Source organism: Pseudorca crassidens, chromosome 4, assembly GCF_039906515.1.
Source record: "Pseudorca crassidens isolate mPseCra1 chromosome 4, mPseCra1.hap1, whole genome shotgun sequence".
In the NCBI taxonomy this organism is placed as follows: Eukaryota; Metazoa; Chordata; class Mammalia; order Artiodactyla; family Delphinidae; genus Pseudorca; species Pseudorca crassidens.
Genome location: NC_090299.1, coordinates 22,283,432 through 22,306,177, shown reverse-complemented (window position 1 = coordinate 22,306,177; position 22,746 = coordinate 22,283,432). Strand labels below are relative to the sequence as shown.

At 42.3% G+C, this 22,746-nt stretch overlaps 1 protein-coding gene across 2 annotated transcripts in view; it reads right to left on the bottom strand.

The window, feature by feature from the left end:
• SEC24D (SEC24 homolog D, COPII coat complex component) overlaps positions 1 to 22,534 on the bottom strand; it is a 111,212-nt gene extending 88,678 nt beyond the window's left edge. Inside the window, exons 1-6 of one of the 2 annotated variants that reach the window (XM_067735192.1) lie at positions 22,381 to 22,534; positions 20,049 to 20,207; positions 11,714 to 11,843; positions 6,562 to 6,710; positions 4,739 to 5,017; positions 4,326 to 4,456 (exon numbers count right to left, since the gene is read on the bottom strand). In XM_067735192.1, coding sequence (XP_067591293.1) covers positions 4,326 to 4,456; positions 4,739 to 5,017; positions 6,562 to 6,710; positions 11,714 to 11,843; positions 20,049 to 20,166 — 807 coding nt within the window. In that variant the 5' untranslated portion in view covers positions 20,167 to 20,207; positions 22,381 to 22,534. The remainder of the gene's footprint in view (positions 1 to 4,325; positions 4,457 to 4,738; positions 5,018 to 6,561; positions 6,711 to 11,713; positions 11,844 to 20,048; positions 20,208 to 22,380) is intronic. The other variant, XM_067735193.1, reaches the window with a different exon arrangement.
• Between the last annotated feature and the right edge of the window lie 212 nt (positions 22,535 to 22,746).

The window sequence follows — 22,746 nt, the reverse complement described above, 5'->3', positions numbered from 1 at the left end:
CATTCGTTCAACAAATATGAGTGCATACTATGTACTGGGCACTGTTCTATGTGCTGGGGACACGGTAACCCCACTGAAAAGGTGTTTCAAGGAGGATGGAATGAACAGATGTGTCAAATCTGTTGCTGACAGGTCAAGACAGAGGAGATCTGAGAATTGGCCACAAGATTTGGAAATGGGAGGTCACTGGAGACCTGAACAAGCATAGTATTAGTAGGGTTGTAGTGATAAGATCTAAACTGGAACAGGTTCAGGAGGGAATAGGAGATGAACCAAGACAGTGGGTAAAGGCAACCCTTCTAGAGATTTCTTGCTGTAAAAGAGAGCCACAAAATAGGGAGGAAACTGGATAGATATGGGGAAGGGACAAAGGAGGCTTCGTTCATTAACAATAAGAGGTATTTCGGGAGGTTTATATTCTGATGAGAATGATCTAGACACAGAAAAACTTAAGTTTATCTTCAAATAAGTAAAGATAATGCAGCAGAGAGGGGATGTGATGGTTAATTTTATGTGTCAACTTGGCTAGGCCATGGTACCCAGTTTCAAATACCAGTCTAGATCTTGCTGTGAAGGTATTTTTTAAAATGCGATTAACATTTAATCAGTAGACCTTGAGTGAAGCAGAGTACCCTCCACAGTGTGGGTAGGCCTCTTGTGACCTGTTGAAGGATTATGAGAAAAATACCGAGGTCTCCCTGAGGAAGAGGGAATTCTGCTTCAGATGCCTTCAGAGTCAAGCTGCAACATCAGCTCTTCCCGTGTCTCCAGAGCACTGGCCAGCCCAGCAGATTTTGGCCTTGCCAGTCTCCAACAACTGAGTAAACCAATTCTTTAAAATAAATTTATTTCCATATATAGACATATATCCTATTGGTTCTGTTTTTTGGAGAACTCTAATACACGGGACATTTTCTGAAGGGCTGCTCTTGAAAGGCCGTAGAGGTGGATTCTAGGTCACAAGTGGAGGTGATGGCCTTGGTCAGGAGTTTATCCACACTAACAGGAGGAAGAGGGATAAATGAGCACAGATGCAGCGAGATGTGGAAATGAAACATGCAGAGGTCCTCTTTGGATTTCTTCTATTTTCTCAGTGTAATAAGGAGCAGGTTATCATTAAAGAGTCAGAAAAGGAAAAGGTAGTGTTAGGAGTTTCAAGAGAGAAGAAATGATAGTCATCCAGGAAAATGGGAGGGTCAGCGGAGTTGGGTGATGGTCTCCAAACTTGCTACACGTTAGAATTAACAGAGGAACTTTGAAAAACTCGAATGCCCAGTACAATTAAATCGTAATTTGGGGGGCTGGGAGCAAGGCATCAATAATTTTAAATGCTCTACCAGTTATTATTCTGTGCAGTCAGGTTTTAGAAACACACAACTAAAGGTTCACTTTAGTTTAGTGGTTATGAATTCAAAGTGAGACCAGTAAGCGTGGTGTGCATCTTTCTCAAGTTGCCTTCTGCATCTGGGGTGCAGGCACGGCGTAGGTGGAGAGTTGGTTTAACAACAAATGGGAATTTTCTAGGTGAATGCAGTGGAGGGACGGGGCAAAGGAGTTCAGGGTAGAAGATGCAAGGGACAGATTTATAATCATGGATCACATAATATAAGCTGCAGAGGAGAAGTGCGAAGATGAAGGTGGCGTGAGTCAAGAAAAAGTGGTAGGCTGTAAATCCTGGTAGGTGAATTATTATTGAAGTTTGAGTCCTAAAGGGAATGAGCTGAAAAGATAGAAGGCAGTGGTTGGAGGATGGGATGCTTTCAGCTGAGACTTTGAAGGTGTACAGTCACTGGTTATGATAGGAGTAAGTGGGGTAGATACAAAGAACATTGGAAGAAAATAAGATCAAGAACTGAGAGGCCAGAGAAATGGAAGTTTCTACAGATGGATAGTAAAATTGCCAATAACTGTAACAGAAACAGTACTGGAGAGGTTAACTAACAATGAACCAGGAGATAGAAACATCAGAGAATGAAATGGAACGACCCAAAGGGTCTGTAGATGTTGTATACAAGCAGAGAAACAGGAAGTCAAAATGTAAATCATGTAAATACATGATACTTCTTCCACTGGAATAATCAAATAATATTAAACTAGAAAAGTAATGGCTGGTAACATGATCATCAATAAGGGCACTAAGAGTTATTAAAATTTAACTTCTGGGCTTCCCTGGTGGCGCAGTGGTTGAGAGTCCGCCTGCCGATGCAGGGGACACGGGTTTGTGCCCCGGTCCGGGAAGATCCCACATGCCGCGGAGCAGCTGGGCCTGTGAGCCATGGCCGCTGAGCCTGCGTGTCCGGAGCCTGTGCTCCGCAGCGGGACAGGCCACAACAGTGAGAGGCACACGTACCGCAAAAAAAAAAAAATTAATTTCTAACATAGCATCAGATACTTTATCACAAGTCTTCAAGTTTATATTTTAAAAAATATAGAATAAGTGGTAGAGTACAAAAACAGCCAAAATCCTCCACCCCTACCTATACCTATGCCATTTTTAAGGACCTTGTTGCTCCTCCCATGCAGAGGCAGGGTCTATTTTTCTGCCCCTTGACTCTGGGGTGGTCTTGGGACTTGCTTTGGATGAGAGAACACTGCAGACCATCCTCAGCAGGCCTTGCATATTCCTACTTTCCCTCTTGGATCTCTGGCACCGCCAAACCTAGGCTATCCTGCTTGGTGACAGGACTCAACCATCCCCAGCTAACAGATGGGTAACAAATACCAAATGCATGAATGATACCATTTATAGTGGGCTGAATATATAGCCCCCCAAAAAGATACATCCATGTCCTAATCCCTGAAACCTGTGACTAACACTGCATATAGCAAAAGAATTGATTAAATTAAGGATCTTGAAAGATAGTGCTTATCCTAGATTATCTGGGTGGATGAAACTTATGAGAGGGACACAGGGAGTTCTGAGGTCAACACCCGGAAGAAAAGACACAGAGAAGAGGGGGAGGTGATATGACAACAGAGGCAAAGATTGGAATGATGCGGCCACAAGCCAAGGAATGCCTGGAGCCACCAGACGCTGGAAAGTCACCCAGGTTATGGTACTTGGATTATAGCAACCGCAGAAAACTCATAGACCATCCTAGACCATTTGGGCTCCAGTCAAGCCTCTAGTGGGCCCCAGATGCACAAAGCAAGCCCAGCCAAAATCAGTCAAGCCCAGCCCAGAGGACCTACTGACTCATGAGCATAATAAACAGTGATTGTAAGCTACTAAGTTTGCTGGTGGTTTGTTACATGCAAAAGTTAGGCCATATATATACATATATATATATATATGTATATATATATGAAATATAATACCTCTTAGTGCTCCTTAGTCTCTTTCTAATTTTTTCTACTCATGTTTATAGAACCACTTCAAAGATGCAAGTTAACTGTAGACAATTTCATTCTTATTCTAAAGGACTTTATATCCCTGCTCAAAGCCATAAGACTTGCAGTTTCTTCTGAGGGAAGTGTTTATATCCCTCCCCCATTGACATCAGACTTTGTTATATGACTTGTTTCAGCCAAGGGCATGTGTGTGGTTGTGACATGTCCCACATCTGACTGGAAGCTTTAACAGCTATTGAACCTTTTCACCAGTTTTCCTCCTTTTCTCTCTTTGCCATGAGAATACATGTCCCCGATAAGGGGTACCCTTTCACCGTAGATTCTGGAGTGATAAGGGCATATGGAACAGAACCTAAAACCAAACTGCAGCTACTGCAGTGTACATGTAACCTAAGTGATAAATAAATCTTTGTGGATGTAAGCCAAGTTGGGGACTGTTTGTTATGCAGATTAACCTAATAAAAGCCAACTGATACAGTTACTAAAAAGTAATTCTCCAAAGAAAATCACTTGGGTGGAGGAGAATTAAGTTACAGCTCTAATTTTATTTAAAACAGTTTTTTTAAATACGCCAAATACTTTGTACTCCTCTGAGTATCCTGAAAAGGGTCCTTTAGTTTCTTAAAATAGCATTTTTATATAGACTATACTCTTACTACTAATTACTCATTAAATATCAATACATACTGCCAATATATGTGAATATAAACATCAATAGATACTGCCAAGTTTACGTGATACCAAAAAAAAAATGTGCACAGGCTGTTTCTCTCATGGAGACCTCTGGTATGCCATAACCCACCCTCACCACCCCCATACATACACAGAAGGAAGCAAGCCTTATCCATGTGATGGGTATTGTGCTTTGACAATAAAGGACAGGATAAATGCTAACAAACTGAATAGTTTCTGAGAACAATGAATGAAGAATGGTTTTTTGTTAGGTAGACTGTGAGAGTGAAAAGAGCACTTACTGGGCTGGGGATAGAGTCAGGATCCAGCTTCTTCTGGGGCTGCGGTGGACCAGCCATCTGTGCAGGACCTCCGGGGAAGCCTCCTGGGTAGGAGAGCTGTGCACCTGCCATCTGGGGGCCATAGTTGGCTGCTTAGAAAAAATTTTAAAAAGAAATTATTATAATCCCCAAACCCAGATGTAGGGCTCATTGACAATACTATACTGTTCAGTCAAGCACCTTGCATTTTTCATATTAAATAAGGCAGGGAGTTAAACGTGAATATTTACAGTTCCCCTTTACTTTGCACTTGCCACACTATTCAAAAACAGTAAGTGATAGATGCCTAGTAACACAGGAACAAATCTGATGATTCCCAATTAAGGGTACCCCCAGGGGACCCAAGGCCTTCCTCTGAGCCCTGCCCACCTTACCCTGCTGCAGAGGATATCCAGGGCCCAGGGTCTGTCCTGGAAGAGGCGGGGGCTGGTACTGGGCGTTCCGAGGAGCAGGCCCGGGGAGCCCATCTTGTCTGTGCGTTGATGGAGGCAAGGGTGAGGCACCGGGGCCGTTTAGTGCAGTGGGTGGTGGTGGGAGAACCTGAGATCCAGGCTGCAAGATGGATGGCTGCGGAGACCGTGAAGGACCCTGGAATGCTGCTGCTCCTGATGGAGGGCCAGGGGGGCCCTGGCTGGGGGGAGCCATGCCCGAACCTAGGCCAGAAAAAGACCAGCCCACCTAAATGCCACACTTCTCAACACTCTGACTTCTACCACGTATACAACAGGGACACTTCTTTTTCAGAATAAAGCAAGAAGGCACCCGTACAAGTCACATTTTTTTCCCCCAAAGATGAAATCATCATTCAGAAAGTGACACAAATGCTATTTGGAGTACTGCATACAAGTGGAGCAACACTTATAATGATAGTGAGAAAATTAGTAGGATAAATTTAAACTCAGTTGCATTCACTTTTCATGACACATGGCATTAATTCAGGAATTTTATCTGGTACAGAATATAGAAAATCATACAGAAGAAAAAAATTTTTTTGCGTGACAAGCATTATTCACTCAAGTCAATAAATTATTTGCATCCTGTGCTTGACTTGATCGAATGGATTTTGGAAGTAGGCAGAAATAACCAAGGAGACGGGATGGGCCACTAAAATTCTACCGAATTATACTGGAAATCATAAAACCAGATTATTTTTTCCTTTCTTTGATTATGTGAAACTGCACTGCTGCTGCTTTGGAGACTTAGCCATTTTGAAACCAGTAAAAAGAAATACTCTGAGGGGTTTTTTTACTGATACTTTTAAGAAACTAACTTTAAGTAATGAAAACATTTGTCATCAAGATAAATGGCTGACTATGCTGTTGTTCCAGAGAGAATTTCTATGGCTCTTATACAGCATTGCTATTGATGTTAATCTCGGTACTGTAACTGTTTTCTCTCCTAGTGTTCTCTTTTCTGTCCCACAGCATCTGAGCTTCCATTCTTCCCATGATCTAAATGCAGAATTAAAATGCACTGTGGGGCTTCCCTGGTGGCGCAGTGGTTAAGAATCTGCCTGCCAATGCAGGGTACACGGATTCGAGCCCTGGTCCGGGAAGATCCCACATGCCGCAGAGCAACTAAGCCCGTGCGCCACAAATACTGAGCCCATGTGCTGCAACTACTGAAGCCCGTGCGCCTAGAGCCCGTGCTCTGCAACAAGAGAAGCCACTGCAACAAGAAGCCCACGCACTGCAACGAAGAGTAGCCCCCGCTCGCCACAACAAGAGGAAGCCCACGTGCACAGCAACAAAGACCCAACACAGCCAAAATAAATAAATAAGTAAATTTATATTAAAAACAACAACAACAAAAAAAGCACTGTGAAACAAAGAGTACTATATTTTTGATTTGGGGGCCTCATAATAAACACAGGGTTAAACTATCCTCACATTTCTTAAAATAATTTCACTGGTCTAATGTTTATTTGTGAAGTCAGCATTTTTTGTTCTTTATTGATCTGGTGTTGAACATAAGGTATTCTGAGGGCCCTTCAATTATCTTGAAATAAATGGCAGCATGATTTGGAAAAAAATAATTATTGCCTTACATAATACAGATGATTTATATGAAAATGTCCAAATACTACTTCAATATGGTATGCCAGAGGTATGTCTATTTTGAACTTGAAGAAAACCTTTCTTAGTAAAAATACTCATGAGACAAGACAGTCAATGAGCATGAATAATGAAATTGTTACCATAGCTGTTGACGTGCATAGCACTGAGCTGAGTGCCCAGCTGGGCGACAGATGAAGTGGACACCGGACTTGGGTAAGACGATTGTGTAGAGGGTGAGTATGGTGCATAGGAGGGGGCCGCACTGTTGACAGGTGGAGGGCCAGGAAATCTGAGAGAGAAAAGGGGTTTTAATATCATATAGTCTCATATGCAAAATATCATATAGTCTCATATGCAAATGACATACAACAAATGTCAGTAACTTGTAAAATTAAATCAGCCCATCTAGTGGCACTAGGAAAATGACTGATATTATACACTAAATCTTTTATTTATTTATTGTTTAACTCTTTATTTTATATTGGAGTATAGCCGATTAACAATGTTGTGATAGTTTTAGGTGCACAGCAAAGGGACACAGCCATACTTATATATGTATCCATCCTCCCCCAAACTCACCTCCCATCCAGGCTGCCACATAACATTGAGCAGAGGTCTCTGTGCTAAACAGTAGGTCCTTGTTGGTTACCCATTTTAAATACAGCAGTTATACACTAAATCTTTAATTAACCTCAATGTGAGCTCAAAATGAATCATGTAGCATCATCCCGTATCTATGCTTACATGCTAAACATATCAAGACACCTAGCCAACAACAAAAAAAAATTCTAACATAAACAAAGAACAAGTTTTGGAAATCAATTTGGGAAGTTGAGTCCATCACAGCCTAAACTATGCTAGGGCTAATGATCAATAGACCAGAAGTCAAGAAAACTAAAATGCTTTGTGACTGTATCTTTATGATCACTTAGAAATGATTTTGAGAACTGTCTTAAAGATACGTTTTGTAGGGCTTCCCTGGTGGCGCAGTGGTTGAGAGTCCGCCTGCCGATGCAGGGGACACGGGTTTGTGCCCCAGTCCGGGAAGATCCCACATGCCGCGGAGCGGCTGGGCCCGTGAGCCATGACCGCTGAGCCTGTGCATCCGGAGCCTGTGCTCCGCTGCGGGAGAGGCCACAGCAGTAAGAGGCCCGCGTACCGCAAAAAAAAAAAAAAAAAGATGTTTTGTAAATCCACTGCATCATAAAAAGAAATCATTTCTTTTTCTCAAGAAATGATGCTTTTTTGTCTTTTTCTTAAAACTCATACATGGAGTTTCATAGATATATGAAACAATTGCACACAGGCAGAATGTACATTCTCTACAAGAATGTATTAGCGGCTGTAGTGTGAAGTATGGTTACAGGGCTTGGGCTAACCAGCAGTTAATGGGAGGAGGTGGTGGGTAGTGTTATTTGAAAAAAAAATTCCCCAAAACATGTTCAGAGATATTTCACAGATGTTAAAAATATTTTTAAAATATAACATTCTGTGAATCATTTTTTATAGAGATAGTACAGGTAGGATGAAATATGTTTCAAATGGAAGTTATGACAAGCACCCTCAAGTATTTTTTTTAACTTAACAAAAGGTTAAAGATTTAAAATACAGAATGAAAGAATGCACACCATTAGCTATTACTTTTTGACTCGAAAAAACCGACTCATCATTCATTGCATAATACATATCCTAGGAGTTAGGCGTCAGAAATTCACAAATTTTTTTTTCTGATCAACTAAGTCTTAAACAGGTCTGGATTTTAAATGCAATATTATCAACTTAAAAGTAAAAAAGCAAAGGGTAACTTTAATTAAATATTTTTTTAATAAAAAGTATTTTAGGGCTTCCCTGGTGGCGCAGTGGTTGAGAGTCCGCCTGCCGCTGCAGGGGACAGGGGTTCATGCCCCGGTCCAGGAAGATCCCACATGCCGCGGAGCGGCTGGGCCCGTGAGCCATGGCCGCTGAGCCTGCACATCTGGAGCCTGTGCTCCGCAAGGGGAGAGGCCACAACGGTGAGAGGCACGCGTACCACAAAAAAAAAAATTTAAAAGAACTCTGACATACATATGAAAAAAGAGATTAACAAAACATATTAAACATACAGAGTGGTTTAATATTTTTCAATTTCATTACTTTACTAAATTAGTTTATCCAACACCACACAGCATGTGGGTGTCAGAGCTTAGATGAGAATCCAGGCCCCTGACCCTAGCCTGGAGAGCTGGTGTGTGAGCATGGACAAGCCACTTAGTTCTCTGTAGCTTTCAGCTTTCAATCATAAAAATGGAACAATCCCTTTCCCTGCTGTAAATATAGTGTGGTTAGAATTAACAATCATATAGATTTAAATATTTCTCATTGATTACTTCATTTAACATATTTCTGGGCTGAGAAACATTCAATTACATATTTTAATTAACTGTTTCATTGACTGTCAGAAGAGGGCAGATTCACCATCAAAAAAGAACCAAAAAGAACCATAAAGGATCATAACCAGAGGATTAACAAAACATGAAAAGTTAGCCTCAGTTTAACCCTAAACCTCTAGAGAGTTGACTCAGTTGTCTGTGGCCTGCTCAACCTCAAATACTTTTCATTTTCAAGTTTCATTGTCAAATTGCATAGGAAGTGAGCTGTATGCTGAAGTTTGTGAGAATTTGGAGATAAGGTACCAAATTTTTCAAGATTTGACTGATACAAAATCTAGATTGATAAATACTTAGCCCATTGACTAGAGAAAAACAAAAGCTCTGCTCAATCATGTCATTGCTTTACACATACACACACAAATGGAAGAGAAAACAAGTATGTATTTCTCTTATTTTTCTTGTTTTCTCCTTTTCCATTGCAACCAATTTCTTATTAGATTCACCCTAATAATAGGTTCGATTTGGGAAGACGAGTCTCCTTCCAACCTTCCTTCCTACCCAATTTGCCATTTCTTGGTCAAAATAGAACACTTACAATTGACTTTTCCCCCTATAATTAAAAAAAGGAACTTTAGGTTATAGAATTTATTTAGGAGATTAATCCCACCCAGCAGTAACACTTTGTAGATAACTTTAGTACCACTTACAAGTTTAAGACATTTATTCCGCTTTAGCCAACATCAAAAGACAAGTGATTAGGTATGATTTTTAAGTTTTAGGAAACATTACCTTTGAAGTAGCAACATTTAAAAATAAAACTTATAATTTTTAAATTTAAATCAATATAATGACTCTGAATTAATCACGTTTTTATTCGACAGTTTAGATATGGTAAAAATCAAAAGATTTCTATGATGGGTCCATGATGGGTCCTCTAAGTAAAAATGACTCCCTGAAGTGCTATAACCATAGCCAGGTCATATGGGATCTATGCTCTCTGACAACCCCTGTTATCAGACTGGTGTGATTCACCTGCACAGTCACTGAGCCCTTTGTGCTTGCACTGAACTGTACACACAGAAATATGTCCCATGAGGCTAGGTAGCCTCACCATGGAGGCTTAGCCTGAATACTAGACTTTTCCATCTTTAAATCCCATTTCCAACCTTTAATTCACAGTTCAAGTTGAGGCAAGTGAACAGTGGAGGAGGAAGAGATGGGACAAAATCTGTCAGTGCTTCCCTGGAAATCACAATAAGGCAGATTCCTAAACCAAGCTGAGGTGGGTAGCAACACTGAGCTAGTAGGAAGGGCAAGTAAGAGACTGTAGGCTTTCCATATCCAGTGGAAACAGTGCTGATAACTGCTAACATGCATTGTCTTTCATGGGCGCTGTACACTGTGCAAGGTTTTTTGCATGGATTAGTGATCAAAATCCTCACCACCACACTATTATTGCTACAACTGTGATGAGGAAACCAAGGCACATAGAGGCAGAGTAACTTATCCAGCCAAAACTCCCTGAGCCAAGGGTATCAAACGTGCCCAACCCTAGAGCCTCTGTTCATCACTGTGCCAGACGCTGTGCTGAGCTCACAATCACACAGCTTAGATCGGTCTGATGGCAACGTCTGTGATTTACCTACTTCTAAGCAACATAATTCAAGTGAAACAAGTAGAAATAACTGAAAAGATCAATCCAATCTAGGCTAATACCGGTGACTCAAATCTTTTCTTAACTTCAAAGTGGCTGTTCAATTTTTGCATTTCTTTAAAAAAAAAAAATCTGACTTGCTTGGCAGTTCACAACAATGTACTTCTACAGATTTTCTCCTCCGTACTCTGGACTGAGAATTCTACTTCCTCATTTCACAAGTGAGGAAAATGAGGTCTAGAGGCCCAGGAACGTCACCAGCATTACAAGGCTAGTGAATTGCTTGAACCAGAGGCAGCGTCTTGGTTCAGGCTTTCTGCCCTCCCCTCGTGCCTCCCCACCATGCTATTGAGGCTAGAGACAGGAGGGGCAGGTCCTGAGTCAGGCCCTTTGACTTCGTGCTCCTTGTTCAAACCACGATCCCATGTAAACACAATTACTCAGTCTCACTCAGCCAGTGATTCCTACATCAACCTTCACTCTGCATCTCAGAGCTACCACGTCAATGGCAAATGTTATCACAACAGACAAGAGCCAGGGAATGTCAACCTCACAAATGCCCTGTCAGTGAATGAACTTGATGATTTAAAACACTCCAGAGGGAGTTCTCCCACTAGCAGGGACTACAGGCTCCTTCAGAGGGTAACGAAATGGCCTCCCCATCAGCAAGGGCCAGAACCCTCCAGAAGGGTTACTCCTCCACCAACCCCAACCTTGCAGCCTGACAACCTGAGAAAGGAACCTGGGAAATGAAGCCTCTGGGTGATCCTGGGAGAAATTCCAACGTAAACACTGTGTACAGCTTGGCACTGGGATTCTCACCAGCAACACCTCACAGGACAAACAACAATGGGATTCCAGCAGGGAAGGTGTGATGCGGACTCCCTTCCCAGGGCACAGTCCTGAGGGGTTGCATGGTCCCAGCATCTCCCACATCTCATACCTTGGCTTTTCCAGGCCTGCCTCCAACTTCTCCCTTCCTTAATTTATAAACACAGATGATTTATTCCCCGTGTTGTTTTTACTATCACCCTGCCTTTCAAGAGTCCCTCACTGGCATCCGTGTGCCTTCCACATCAAATCCACAGGCTTTACCACTGGTCTAACTTCTCTAAATGCTTTGTTTCCTGGCAGTTTTCCAGTAGATCCTTTAGAGGATGTGGGCAGTATCAGGAGGTCAAAGTTTCAATCAACCAACATGCAAGTGTAGAAGGGACTTGTAAGATCATTTTAGTAGATTATACAAATGAGGGCTGGAATCTCACTCACCTTTGAAGAGGAGGACCTTGGGCATGAGCTCCATTCTGGCCAAACTGATGGGGTCCATGAGGCGGATGGCCCTGAGGCAACATCCCCCCGGGGGCAGCAGCCCCCAAAGGCCCTGCTGGCTTCATCATACCTGCAAGGGAAGGACATGAGTTTAGAAGAGTATGAAAGTGCAAAGAGAGAGGACACAAAGATATTAGGTTAAAAATGCAAAATAGGAGGGGGAGGAGGAAAAACAGGTTAGAACAAGTTCTCCTTCACACTTGCTTTAACCATCTTGCTTACCAATGCCAGGCTGTGGCATCACTATTTGACCATCACAATGATAGAAGAGCAGAAATCCTTTTAACGCTAAACAGAAACTAAAATAGAAGAAATAAATCTTTGCATTTGGTAGAGAGGCAACTTGATGGAACAAGAATGCTAGAATACACAGTGAGAAATGTCCATTGGATATCAGAATACAAATCTGACAAAAAAAAAAAACAGTATGAGGCATCACAAAACATCCTAACTCTACTTATGGGGGGAAAAAGACCTCTGAAAATGCCTTTATTTGAGATACAGCAGGAGGAACACGAACGGAGAATAGCATCTGTTTCTCCAATGAATCCAGAGCACGGCCTTCAGAGTTAATAATTTTTCCAGGATTCTCAAGAGTTAAGGGACTTCTCAAGTCATCATGGTCACTCATACAAAATACGGAATCAGGGCTTCCCTGGTGGCGCAGTGGTTGAGAGTCCACCTGCCGATGCAGGGGACACGGGTTCGTGCCCCAGTCCGGGAAGATCCCACATGCCGCGGAGTGGCTGGGCCCGTGAGCCACGGCAGCTGAGCCTGTGCGTCCGGAGCCTGTGCTCCGCAACGGGAGAGGCCACAACAGTGAGAGGCCCGTGTACCGAAAAACAAACAAACAAAAACAAAAAAAACAAAAAACCCCACAAAATACAGAATCACACGTGATTAAGAGATGCTCTTGGCAGTGCCGGCATTTTAATTTATAAGCAGCTCTTCTCCAATAGAGATCTTTAAAGGTTTCTCTTTAAAACCATTCTCAGACATTTTTCTCTCCTTCTTCTAGAGAAATCATGGAAGAGGAGAAAAATCATTGAGCTTGGGTTAGAGCAGTTCGACGCCCCATCTGGCCACTTACTAGCAGATGGATGGCTCTGGGAAAGAAGTTTATCTTTGTGGACCTCAGTTTTCCCTTACTGCAAAAGGAGAGGCTTAGACTAGATTACTTGCGACACCTCTTTCAGTCTTTTAAAAGGAAAAAAAAAGAGAAGAAGTATATTTCTTCTATTTGCTCTCTCTACTTCCATCCTGCTTGTTTTTGCTCCAGGCCATTAAATTTACTTTTTTTTTTTTTTAATTTTTATTGGAGTATAGTTGGTTTACAATGTTGTGTTAGTTTCTGCTGTACAGCAGTGAATCTGTTACATATATACATATATCCACTCTTTTTTAGATTCTTTTCCCATATAGGCCATTATAGAATATTGAGTAGAGCTCCCTGTGCTATACAGTAGGTCCTTATTAGTTATCTGTTTTATATGTAGTAGCATGTATATGTCAATCCCAATCTCCCAATTTATCCCTCCCTCCCTTACCCCTGGTAACCATAAGTTTGTTTTCTACCATTCAATTTACTTTTGACCCCATTTTCCTCTCTGGCACCACCACCAGTGACCTCCTGGCTGGCTTCTGTGCACTCCTCCATTTGACCTCATGATGGTATTTCATACTCAACATCTCCTTTCTGCTTTTATCTTCTTCTAGAAAGTTTATTCGCTCAGACAGTAAGGGAAGTGACTGGATGACCTTGCAGTAGCCCCGAAAGAATTTCTTACATTGTCACACTGGGTTTGCCAAAAAGTTCGTTCGGTTAATGAATACGTTAATGAATATATTGTTCAATAAAGTTCTTGGTGAAACGAAAAATGTGCCTTTCATTTCTACTCATATATATATATGAGTAGAAATATATATATATTTCTATATATATTTCTATATATGAGAAACAACCCTCATATATATTTCTACTTAAAACTGAATGAACTTTTTGGCCAATTCTTTGGAGCGCATGCTCTCAGATGCCCGGGTAATGCAGGATGAAATATAACCAGTGAGGTGGCAGTATTCGTGAATAATATTATTGAAACTTTTACAAAGGTTTCTTTTCTTAAAACAGGATTCCTCAAACTTAAGAAAAATTTTATATTACCTTTACAGTCACAGTATATTTAGCCATTTTCCATATACCAAGAACAAAAACAACAAATATTACTCTTATTTTTACATAGAGTTTAAACCCCAAATCCAGCAAAGTTAGAAAAACATGAGACTTGCAGTCACACAGACTGGAGTTTGTATTCCTCCCCTACCATTAAACACCTGTGACCCTGACAAGATACGTTGTTCTTTCGAAACCTAAGCTTTTAACACTGTACCATGGCAATAATGTCCCCTGTCTCTGTGGACTGTTCTGAGAATTAAATCAGGCGATGGGTATAAAAGCATCCAGAACAATGCCCGATAAATCAAGGTAATCTCTCAAGAAATCTTAGTTTCTCTCCCTGGCCATATCCCTTGCCCTTTTTTTCAAGGATTTATATTCTAACAAGACATATATACCATAATTATATGCACACTAGTATTTTCATTTTTAAAACATTATTTTGGACAAAAGTAGAAAATCTACAATACTAGCACTAAAGCAGTAAACAATCACATGCACTACAAGAAACTAAAGATATTCTCGTTTCTTAAATAAGTAGGTAAACAGCAATTTCATCAACAACCCTCATATATATGTCTAGAAAATCAAAAAACTGTCCTCGGAGTTACTCATGTCATGTGTACATGAGATGCACATATTAACTTGCTTCTAAAAACAGAACCAAAACAAAACAAAACAAAACACAGTTCTTACTCAAGCAGAAATGTCATACACCAATCTTACTAAAATGTTCTTCCCCTTTTATTTTTATTTTTTTAACTTTTTATTTTATATTGGAGTACAGTTGATTAACAATGCTGTGTTAGCTTCAGGTGTACAGCAAAGTGATTCAATTATACGTATACATGAATCTATTCTTTTTCAAATTCTTTTCCCATTTAGGTTGTTACATAATATTGAGCAGAGTTCCCTGTGCTATACAGTAGGTCCTCGTTGGTTATCTATTTTAAATATAGTAGTGTGTACATGTCAATCCCTTTTATTTTTGGAAATTAACTGTATAGCAATGATTCAAACTCATTCTTGTTCAACATACATTCAATGTGCCTCCGAGGCACTAAGAGCTCTTGGGGAAGAGATAACCATGTAAACAATTACAGTGCCCTGTGACGAGTGTTGTAATGTGCAGAGGGACTACCTAACTCTTCCTAGGGGAATCAAGAAAAGTTCAAAGAGGAAGGACTACTTGAGCTGAATCTTGAAGGACAGGCAGGAGTTATCTTAGTACAGAGACAGGATAGGGGATTCCAGGCAGAAGGCAAAGCTCAAGTAAAGACCTGAGACAGCGTGGTGTGATCAGGGACTGGCAAAAGGTGTGGTATGAACAGATGGTGGGGAAAGTGGCTGGAGCAGAGGTTGTCCAGGTTGGCTGGGGTCAGACTGCAAAGTCCTGGGTGCCATTTGGACTCTATACTCAGGGCAAAGGGAAGTCAGTATCACTGTTATCTGCAAAGTCATAGTCTTTGCCTGGCCACATCACTGGCATTTTCATAAGTGATCAGAGATAAAGAAAAATCAGGTTCTTTACAGAGCAGTATGAGAATTTTAATAGGAAAGCAAAACCATACCAAGAGAAAGATCTAACTATGCTTATGCTCAAAGAAAAATATCTAAAATCATAAACTGGTCTTTAATGCAGTGACAGATTTTATAGACCAGCTTATTCAATACCAATTCCAATTCCTTTCTGGCTTGCCTTTCTGTATGGTCCTGAGCTGGAAAGATGCAATCTCCATTTCCTAGACTCCCTTATAAACTGGGCTGCCATGTGCTCTAAATTCAGCAAAGCCAAACACCTTTGGGAGACCCTGGCCAGGGGGCAGAGATGGTGGCTCCAGGTTAGACAGGCAGTGGCTGCTGACGGAATAGCCCCATGTAGGGTGTGCACTCTATGGACCGCAGAGTCCCAAGCCTGGTTCTCTGACTCTCTAATATTCTCTTAGCTTCCTGATACCCTTTTACACATCTCTTTCTGCTAGACTGGCTTCTGTTATTGGCAAAAGAACCCCGACCAAAACAACATCGCAGAAAAGCACATCTTGGATTTGGCCCTGGATCTGACAAACTAAAACCAAAATTAAAAACCATTTGTTAAAAAAAGTTTATCTAAAATAAACAAAGATAAACTCCCTATTATATGGGCAGAACTGTAATGACTACTGTTCCCGAGGCACTGTGCCTGGTGCTGTACCTACATAAGCTCACTATTTATCAGAAGCCTCACCACCCCCAGAGCCCCCAGCCTCAGTTCCAGGACATCAACAGTTCTTGCCCCTCAGCTTCCAGACCAGTGGTCCTCAACCAAGGGCGATGTTGCACCTGAAGGGACAACAGGCAATGTCTAGGGCTTTTGGTTGCCAGGGCTTGGGGCCGGGGGCTGGGGGAGGAGAGGGAGAACCGGTATCTAATACTAACGGGCAGAAGCCACGGACGCTGCTAAAGGCCCTACAATGCACAGCACAGCCTCCCACAACAAAGAACTAGCTGGCCCCAAATGTCACCAGTGCTGAGGACAAGAAACCTTGCTCCAGAAAGCAGTGTGCCCACTCTGATTCTTTCTCCACACTCTTCCTAATGTGGAGTGTAACTGAAAAATATACATGGGATCGTGACCCTTCCCAGCCTACAATGCTTCAGCAGCACCCCACAGCCCTTAGAATAAAGCCTAAATAAAGCCTTAGTGGCCCCACTTTCCACTTCAGGCACCTCTCACTGCTCACACTCTACACCTCAGCCATGGTAAACCTCTTGCAGGTCCTCAAAAGTGGCACCTCCCCAGCCCCAGCAAGCTGCCTCCCTACCTGGCCAACTCTCACTCATCCTTCAGGTCTTTCCTTCCAGGAAGACTCCCTTCACCTGTAAGCCTTGGTTAGGTGCACCCACTGTGTGCTTCCAGCCCACCTCTACCTCCTCAAGATGGTGCTTCCCCCGCACTGTCATTGTCAATTTCCTTAATGCATGTCCTGCCAGACAAGTAAGTACTATAAGGACAGAGATTAGGTTCATTTTATTCATTGTCGTATCTCCACAAGTATTTTGCTCACTCAATAAATCTGTTATAGTTGTTATTATATAGCACTAGCATTACACAACAGGCACAAATGGCAATATGGTATCTAAGAAATTCAAACCAAGACTTAGCACTGGCCAGATCTACAGTAAAATAGATATTTCAAGGAACCACAGCTAAGTTGCCTGTGTCTGTCACACACACACAAAAAATAACAAAAGGATCACCAAAAGGCTAGAAAAGAAGGCACGTGATGACCAAAGACTAAGAGATCTAAGGTCATTCAGCACAGAGAAATAGAGGCTAGGGTAATTTAGTGACCTCCTTAAATCATTAAACAAAGACACCATAATTTACAGAAAGGTACGTATACAGAGTCAGAGAGCCTGGTATCCATCTGAGAATTGAATAAGGAGAAAGAGGTTTAAATTAAAGCGTGAAGGATTTAATCCAACAAAGACAGTTTTTTTTTATTATTGGTAAACACCTGAGTGTTTTGCTGATGAATGCAGCAGCTGGTCATTCACTCATTCGTCGAACATACATTGAATGAAGACCTTCTCTGCTCAGGCACATCTATTATACACAGTATGGTAAATTGTAGAGAGGCTGCACAGGTGTTAGAGAACACAGGAGAAGAGGATTTACAAATAGCTTGAGGAGGAACAATGGTCAGAAATGCCTGCAAGCACCACAGGTGAACTGAGTCTGAAGGAGGAGTGTGAGGTACGCCCTGCTGGGAGGAAGAACATAGAGGCACAGGTTGGCTTTCTGGTGGTCCCGGAAAGGTCTGAAGCAAAAGAAAGTCAGAATTAGATTTGCAGGCTATAAGAGTCCCTCCAGCACAGGGCTGAATGTTTGGAGAAAGGCAGAGAGGGTTAAGAGACCATGTTAGTAATCCAGGTGAGAGGTGGATGGCTGGAACAAGAATAGTGACAACAGGATAAAAAGGAAATAGGTAGAAAAGACACTTACGATTACCCCAGAAGAATTTGGATTAGAGAAGGTAAAAGGAAGAGATTTTTTTTTAAACAGTGAAACTTTCTAATTTGGGTAGCTGAATGAATGATAGATGCCGGGTGAGATACAGAATATCAGAAAAAAATAGGTTTTATAAAAAAAATACGGAATTATTTTGGACACGATGAGTTTGATATACCTATGTAAACAGGTGGGCAATTGAAAATACGGATTTGGAGTTTAGGAGAGACATGTGAACTGGAGAAATAGATCTGAGAGACTAGTACTTTATCTGGAACGATACGGTTAAGGGAAAAAATCTAGAGTGAGAGGAAAAGAGGGGTGGAGACAGAAGAAAGAAGGAAAAACAGCACTGCTTACGGGTCATGTAGAGGGGTGGGAACTCCTTAGAAGATGTCCAGAAACCCACCAAGAAAAATAACAAAAGGATAGTGTCACTGAAACCAAAGGAGAAAAGAGTTTTGTACAAACAAGAGCAATAAACGGTATCAAATTCAAAAGAGGACAGGAGAGCGTCTACTGCATTTGGTAATAGGAGGCCACCAACGACCCCGGTGGGAGAAGGGGAAGGGTGGATGGGGCCCAAGCTATGGAGCAGAGACCACACTGAGCCATGGAGGGGCTGCAAGGCAAGGATGGAGAGTGAGTGAGTGAAGTGAGTACTTGTTTAAGAAGATGGCTGTGAAGACAGGTAGGAAAAGTGAATAATACTGAATGTTATACTTAGGTGTGTATTGGAGTTTGTTGTTTGTTTTCTTGAGGGACCGGGGCATGAATCTTGGCTACACCACCAGCTCTGTGACCTTGGATAAATCATTGTATACCAGACATTCAGTTTTCTTAGCTGCAAAATAGGGCTAATAACGTCCTGAGTAGCACTGCATGAGGATTAAAGAAAATAATCCACGTAAATCTTTTAGGACCAGCTTTTGATACATGGAAAGCATGCAAAGAGAAATTTATAATTATCATTATATATAAATGCTGAGCGGGAATGACCCACCAGACAGAAAGAAACCAGAGAAAGATGGGTTAAATGGTTCCTACAGGATCCAGACCTAGAAATGTCATGGGGAGGACTGGTCCTGGACAAGAGGAGGATGCCTCATTTGGAGGTTTTTAAAAATTATGGGCAGACTAAGTCATCAGAGTGACTTCTCACAGGAAATTCACAGTCTCACAGCATCTTCTACAGCAAACTGTGCATGGCTGCTACCACCAAGCCTCCCTAGAGGCTTTCCTCACCCCTGGCTGACTCTGCACCCATACATGCTACTCAGCACAGCCTGGATCCTACACACCTGAGTCAGTCTTAGTGAACCCCAAGAGACACTCATTGATTTATACACAGCCCATTTCCACCAAGGATTTGAACTGAATTCCTCAGAATTCCCTCAGAAGTCCCAAGAACTGTCTTACACAAATATTTTTCGGGAATCTAGGATCATCAGAACTGAAACAAGCTCGTATTAGCCTCACTTCTGACTGAAACTTGGTCCCTCAGAGCAGCCCCTTGATAACAGGAGGTGACTTCATCGTGTCAACTGCCATCAGAGCAATAGCAATCCCACTCCATTACTCCTTTTTCTCCCACCTCTGCTCCAAAGCCAAGATTCCCTGCTGGGTACCATATTTTAAGGCAACCAATATTATTCAATAATGATTTCAAAACAAGGCCATGTTTTTCTTGTGATTATCATCACTGAGTAATCTTCTGCATACAAATCTAATGATATTTTTCCAATATCAACATATGTATATATTTAATATACATATATTTAGTATATAGTGTGTGTGTGTGTATATATATATATATATACACACATACATAATTTGTGGGGTTTTTTAGTGTTTACAATAACCTCACACCACTGATTAATAGCAAGAGCAAGTCTAACAGTAAAAACAAAACACTCAGCAAGTGTCTTTGTTTTCAAACAAACTCATTCTGGTCCATGCAATAACCAAACTAATGAGGTAGGCTTTTCCAAATAATCCTATAATCTCAAGCCATGACCATTCAACTCTTCCAAAGCTCTTTCAGAACATCTTATGTCTCTGAGGCTGAGATTCGATAATCACACATGGGTCAAAATAATGCACTTTACCTGGTGGAGAACCTGTGTGAGATGGGTCCCCATAGTGCCCATAATGCGGTGGAGAAAGGCCTATTCCAGGCTGGGACTGAGAATAAGGAGGTGTAGCCACATAGCCTTGTTGACTCATTATGAAAATATCATTCCAAGGAACAGTTCTATAAAAGAACCCTGCAACAGAAAAAAGAAATTGTTAACAAGAGGGTTTGAGTCACTTAACATTATTAAAAATATAAACACTGTTAATAAATGTTTTTGATGGTTTGAGGAAAGGTACAATTATCAGGTGCATGAGACAGCTTCATATCATACATCATATCATTACCCCCTAAAAAGGCTCTAACCATAGCTCTGTGGAACTCAGCAACTCACTTCTATAGCCCTAGGCAAATACTCAGGCATGAAATCCTGAATAACAGCTGCCAACCACTTTTTCATTGTAAGACTAAACTGTTTCACAGTCTCTCATAAACGTATCTACTATTTTGGTGCCTTTGGTTTCCACAGCCCCATTACAGCACAGAGCTTGTCACTGGCAATAATCACCTTGTCATTCAATCGACTGACCAGCAGAACTGCCAGTAGTCTGCAATCAGATGTTTTGACTTGTGTCAGTTTAGTGCTATCCTAATTAGTCATTTTAACCAGGCAGTTAAGATAAAGAGAAATCAAAAGTCCAACAAATATAGCAGAAGGTAAGGTGATAATGGACTGACTTTATGAGTCATATATTGATGAAGCCAGGTGGCAGCCTACAACTATTTGAGAGTTGTCAGTGGTTTCTCGGTCAAAGATGACAGACTTTCTTTCTGATTTAAATATCATACCTCTAAGAACATATGCACATATATTTAAGAAACTAAGGAAAAAAGTCCAATTGCATATGTGTTTAGGCACATACACACACAACTCACAAATACAACAGATCTATCTTGATTCTACTCAGAACCCAAACATCAATTTGTTTTAAATTTGTCATTTTCTCCAAGTTTCATAAATAAGAGACATTTCATAGAACTATTCTTAAAAAAAATTTATAATAGAAAAAGCTCTGAATCCTGGCAAGAGAAGTGGATTTACACTACAAATCTGCCAATACTTGGCTGTGTGACACGGAATAAGCTGAAGAACCTCTCTGGGCATCAGGTCCCTCTTACAAAATAAAGCTTCTAAAAGCCTCTCCAGATATAAAACAATGATTCTATGATTTCTCTCCAGTTTTTTCACCCAGCATAGGAATATTCTTCCTTTTGTTATTTTATGATGCTACCTTTTACGCTAAAAGTTCAGTGCAACCTGCTAAGGTCTGAAATCTATATCCAGGAAACTGCATTCTTCATTTGGTTTCGTTTTCGTATTAAACTCTAAGACTCCAAAATTAAAGCAACGAAGTAAAAATATTATAAGATCACTTTCTTCTCCTTGGAAAAGGAGCTCTAAAGAAAGGAGAGATAGGCCTGCTGGTCCACTGTGTTACTGACAATATATTTTCCCTCCTCCCACTTAGCGGAGAGAGACGTGGCAGCCTGAGCTTTGGTCAAGCTCATCCAACCAAGCGCATTTAGGAAGTCAGCAGGAACACACCTACGTAGCAGCCTGTTGCTGAGTGACAGAAAGGAAAGGCAGGGATGTTCACTCCAAAGAGCAGGAAGCAGTCGGGTCCCTCTTAACTGGTCCTGGCAGGAATTTGCTTCCCCACGCAATCCAGTTTGCCACGTCAAACTTCCTCACACGGAGCCCCAAGTTACAGAAACCTGACTCAGCTTCAAGAGGCAACATGGCAGAAAGCCACTTGCCACGAGCAGACCGAGGCTCAAAATCTGGGGAGCTTCAAGCCCAGGACAACCCCCAGTCCGCTGTCACTCGACCATTCCAGCCAAGATGGAATCTGCCCCTGGGCCAAGTTCAGATTTGGACAAATCAGTTTCACTATCAGGCTGTCCCGAAGCTTGAAGATACAGCTGCCAATATTACCATGAGAATTCACAACATTCCCTTCCTCCAAAGAAGGGGAAATTAAGTTGATACGGAGATCAGAAAACCACTGGCAGCGACGCTGGAATACGGTGGCTACTGAGGGCCGTAATCAGGGAGTTAGTTCCAGCATCCCCAGACACAAAGATGGGGGCGGGTAAAAAATGCCCACGCCCACCCACCCCACCCCCAATTATTAAACTGCACGAAGGGGCTAAAGGAGCAAAGTAGGAGGTCTCCTCCGCTGCCCTGCCACAGGTGAGCATCCAGCCTCTGCCCACCCCCGACCCCCGTCCGGGCACCGCACCCCACTCCAGCTGTGCCTGGGGAGGGTCCCGCCGGAGCGCAGCTAGGCTGGGCGAGGCATTACCTGGTCGGCTCCCGCACGCCGCCGGGCTTCCGAGAGCCTGCGCTCTGCTCCCAGTGCCGGTTGCCCCCGGTGACCCAGGTCCCGCGGCGGCCGCTTCTCCCGCCGTGCCTCGCCTCGGGCCGGTGTCCCCACAGGGTGGCTTCGCTCGCGGAGTTGCAGCTGGGCTGGGAACTGCCACGTCAAACACTCTCCCGGCTGCGCGCCCCCGGCGCCCGGGCTCTGACCAGCGGCCGCGCTCCAGCCGGCGCACGCGCACAAACGCCGGCAGGGCGGGGCCTGCGGCGGCGCCCGCCACCCAGCGCGGCACGCGTATTGGCCGCGCGTCCTCCCTTTTTTTTGTCTTTTTGCCCCTTCCTGTCCGTCTTG